At 26.7% G+C, this 3,911-nt stretch overlaps 1 protein-coding gene across 1 annotated transcript; it reads right to left on the minus strand.

Annotated features, from left to right (window-relative positions):
- Positions 1 to 880: 880 nt before the first annotated feature.
- On the minus strand, positions 881 to 2,323 carry LOC145010109 (uncharacterized). Its single transcript, XM_078968690.1, has 4 exons — positions 2,014 to 2,323; positions 1,513 to 1,824; positions 1,218 to 1,320; positions 881 to 1,100 (listed from the first exon to the last, which is right to left on the minus strand). Exons 1-4 carry the CDS (start codon positions 2,321 to 2,323, stop codon positions 881 to 883), a joined length of 945 nt encoding a protein of 314 aa, XP_078824816.1.
- Positions 2,324 to 3,911: the final 1,588 nt, after the last annotated feature.

Here is a 3,911-nt window from a genome sequence, read left to right on the forward strand (position 1 = left end):
ATTTATTTTTTTGATTTACAGATTTTTTATCATAAAATAATGAAATTTTTTACTATTAGTTTAAAATTTTAAATGTAATTTTTATGTACACATTAGTATCTAATGTAATTAGTTGATAATTGATTAGATATGGATTCTCATTTGTGGTCGTCTATTTATGTTGAACCTCATAAAAATACATATTTAACGACTTTTGTTAGTTTTATTATTGAATAGAAAATGGTGCCGTAGTTTAAGTAAATATAAAAAATCTCATTCTCAATCTATTTTAAGATAGTGACATATTTTAAGTTAATATAAAAAATCATATTCTAAAACTAATGAAAAGAAAATACGGAGAATTTTTTTTTAACTATAATAAAGTTGATTACAATTAAAAAGTGCTCAATCGAAGATAATATCATTCAATAAACATCATAAGATATTACGTTATATTCAAATTACAGACATCATTTTTGTAAGAGTCATTCAAAATATGAGACTATAGTGCATAATACAATAATGTAATAACCAAATGACCCTAACATATTTTAAATGAAATATAATTATAATATATTATCCATGCAACTAAATTTCTGCACAACATGTGGAATTCATCTACTATATGGTATTCTTCTAATATATTATATTATAGTATAAACATTATATTTGGAAAACCACTTTGAGTTTTATTGTAGTTTATAACATTAAATTTATGATGGGTTGTATTTGATACAGGGCCGGCCCCGAGATATTGGTGACCCTGTGCGATTTAACAAAAAATAGGCCCTAAAATTTGAAAGATCTCAAAATTTAAGCAAAAAAAAATATAATTTAATTTTCTATTGCAAATACATAAAATTAAAATTCCATTCAAAATAATACAAAAAAAAAATAGCTTCTACTTGAAAATAGTCATCGTCCTAATATTCGATGAAATAAACTTTTCAATAACATCTTCATAAGTAACTTTATCCAACATGTTACGCTCAATCGCCATCAAAGCCAATCCATTAAGTCGTTCTTGAGTCATTGTAGATCTTAAGTAGGACTTCAAAATCTTCAATTTTGAAAAACTCCGTTCTGCAGATGCAACAGTAACAGGAATAGTCAACATAATTCTATATGTAATAGATGTAATAGGAAAACAATCAACGCGTTTTAAAAAATTTAGGATATCAATTGCTGTCAATTTTTCCTTAGGCAAGAGATGTAAAAGTAATTTTAATTCAACATACAAGTCATTCCCATCAATATCCGATTGTTCATCTTTCTTGAGTGAAGTTTCAAGAGACATACAACAAGACTTTAAGGTTATATCATCTAATGAAAGTAATTTTTCTGAATTAAACAAAAAACCAAATATTTTATCATATTGTTGATATTATTCAAACCTTGTAGTTAAAGAAGTAATTGCTTGATCAACAATATAAATAAAATATTTAACCCTAAATTTCTCTTGGGCGGGTTGTGAAAAACTATAAGAAGTATCGTTTGAAATCTCATCAAAATGTTTTTTTATTTTAGGTTCACGTTTTTTAGGAAATATTGGATCAATGTCCATTTCTAAGGCAATATCTTTTGCAGTTTGTAAGGCATTTAAAAACCCATTTTCTCTATATTCCTTAAAATACGAAATCAACCCCTCTATTTTTTCCATAGCAACATCAATAAGCATATCTTTTGATTGCAATTGTTTGCTAATTAAATTTACAGTGTTTAACATTTCATACCAAATTACTAATGCCAATATAAACTCAAAGTTGCCAAGTTCATTTTTTGCTAAGGATTTAGCTTCACTTGTTATTTTTGGATCATTATCATTTTTGGCTACTTGAAGTAAAGCTTTTTGTATATCGAAAATTTGAAATCTTATAGCTTTAACACTATCAACACGACTCTCCTAACGAGTGGATGACAACGATTTAGGAGTTAACCCTTTCACATTATCTTTTAAAATTTGTCATCTCTTAGTGGAATTTGCAAAAATTGTATAGATACATTGTATTGTTCCAAAAAAACTTTTAGATTTACCACAAGTATTAGCCACATCACACAAAGTTAAGTTCAAACTATGACAACCACAAGGAGTATAAAAAGCCCTTGAATTTATATCTAAAAGCTTTTTTTGCACTCCTTGATGTTTTCCTTTCATATTTGATCCATTATCATAACCTTGGCCACGTACATTATTAATATCAAGATCAAGCAAATTCAATTCATTTTGTAAAACATCAAAGAGTCCTTGGCCGGTTGTATCATTTACATCTAAAAACCCTAAAAAAGATTCTTCAATGCAAACAACATTTGACGAGACATCTACATATCTTAAAATAATAGTCATTTGCTCTTGGTGACTTATATCGAGAGTACAATCAAGTATTATTGAAAAATATTTTGCATTTTTTATCTTTTTAATAATCATAGACTTTATTTCTGAAGAAAGCAAAAGTATTAATTCATTTTGTATCCTATACCCAAGATAATGTTTATGGATACCAATTTCATTTGTAATACGTTGTATATGGTCATAAGAAACCATGTGAAACTCAGCCAACATTTCAAATAATCCTAAAAAATTTCCATTGTTATCTTCATACAATTTCTCATTAGTACCACGAAAAGCTAGATTATGTTTAGCAAGAAATTTCACAATAGAAATAATTTTCAACAAAACTTGTCTCCAATGAACTTTTTCTTTTTCTAATTGTTTTTGAGCCGCATTATCAATAGTTTTATTTTTTTGTAATCTTAAACGCAAATCATACCAAGTATTTATATTTTTAACATGTTCCATACTAGTTTCATGCTCTTTAATTCTAGTGTTAAGATGTATCCAATCTCTAAAACCCCCATTTGCTAATTGACCCTTCCCACACCCTTTTCGAAATATTTTACAACAAAAACAAAATTTTTTATCCATTTCTTTAGAATAAACAAGTCAATCTCTATCACATTTTCCCCCATTTGGTAAAGTTTTAGTATAATATGTTGCAGAAAATCTTCTTAAATATTTATCTTTAGGACCTTTTGTAATAGACAAATCTCTTTTAGGACCTTTCAATACTAAAATATTTATCATATTAGAATCAAGAGCATCCTAATTTCTTGGATCAAATATATCAAAAGTGTGAAAATCAACATTATCATCAACAACATTAGGATTATCATTAACATCAACATTATCACTAGCATTCAAATTAACATCAACATCAACATCAACATTAACATTATCATTATCATTATTATCAAGATTAGCTTCATTAACGTTTTGTGTTTCATTTTCCATAAAGTTTTGTGTTTTTTTTGTTATAAACTTATCCATAGATCCTGCTTGAGTTTTATTATCTTCTTCAATTTTTTGTTTCTTTTTACGTTTTTCATATCCAGATGCATATTTTTTTTATTCTAGGAGGCATCATAAGTTATAGAAAAGAAAGAAACGACCTTATTTATGACTTCCAATTTATAGATTCCTTCTTGATTCAGATTTTCCACACTTCTAATCCCCAACAGAAGTATCAAAACTGGATTGCAAAGAAAAAAAAAATCAAAATATGCTTTTAAGAAATCACAAAATCTGCAATGATATCATAGCATAAATCCAAAAATACCTTATTATTTTTGACACTTCAAATAAAAAAAACAAGAATGTGCTTCTAAGGAAAACAGAAAATCTGCAATCTGAGATGGTGAGATCATAATTACTTCTTAGTTCTTACAAATTAGAAATTATCATAAACAAAAAATCAGAAAAAATAGAAATTTGAAATTAGAATTTACCTCAATTCCTTGTTCCTTGTAAGTTCAAAGCTTTGAAAACTGATATTGTTGATTGTTCCTCCTGATTCAGTAATTTGGACTTAAAGAAAATGAATAAAGAAGAACCGATAAGAAATCTGAAATTATGAAATTACTCAATTAGAAAAAAC

The sequence above is a fragment of the Lactuca saligna genome, chromosome 8 (genome assembly GCF_052625555.1).
Source record: "Lactuca saligna cultivar CGN05327 chromosome 8, ASM5262555v1, whole genome shotgun sequence".
Classification (NCBI taxonomy): domain Eukaryota; kingdom Viridiplantae; phylum Streptophyta; class Magnoliopsida; order Asterales; family Asteraceae; genus Lactuca; species Lactuca saligna.

Excerpts from the sequence above, each read along its gene's own strand:
- LOC145010109 (XM_078968690.1), bottom strand. The coding sequence starts at position 2,323 with ATGACTATTATTTTAAGATATGTAGATGTCTCGTCAAATGTTGTTTGC. Across the intron at positions 1,321-1,512 it reads TCCAATATTTCCTAAAAAAC|AAAAATTACTTTCATTAGAT; the intron begins GTGAACCTAAAA and ends TGTTTAATTCAG. Across the intron at positions 1,101-1,217 it reads GATATTGATGGGAATGACTT|AATTATGTTGACTATTCCTG; the intron begins GTATGTTGAATT and ends TATTACATATAG.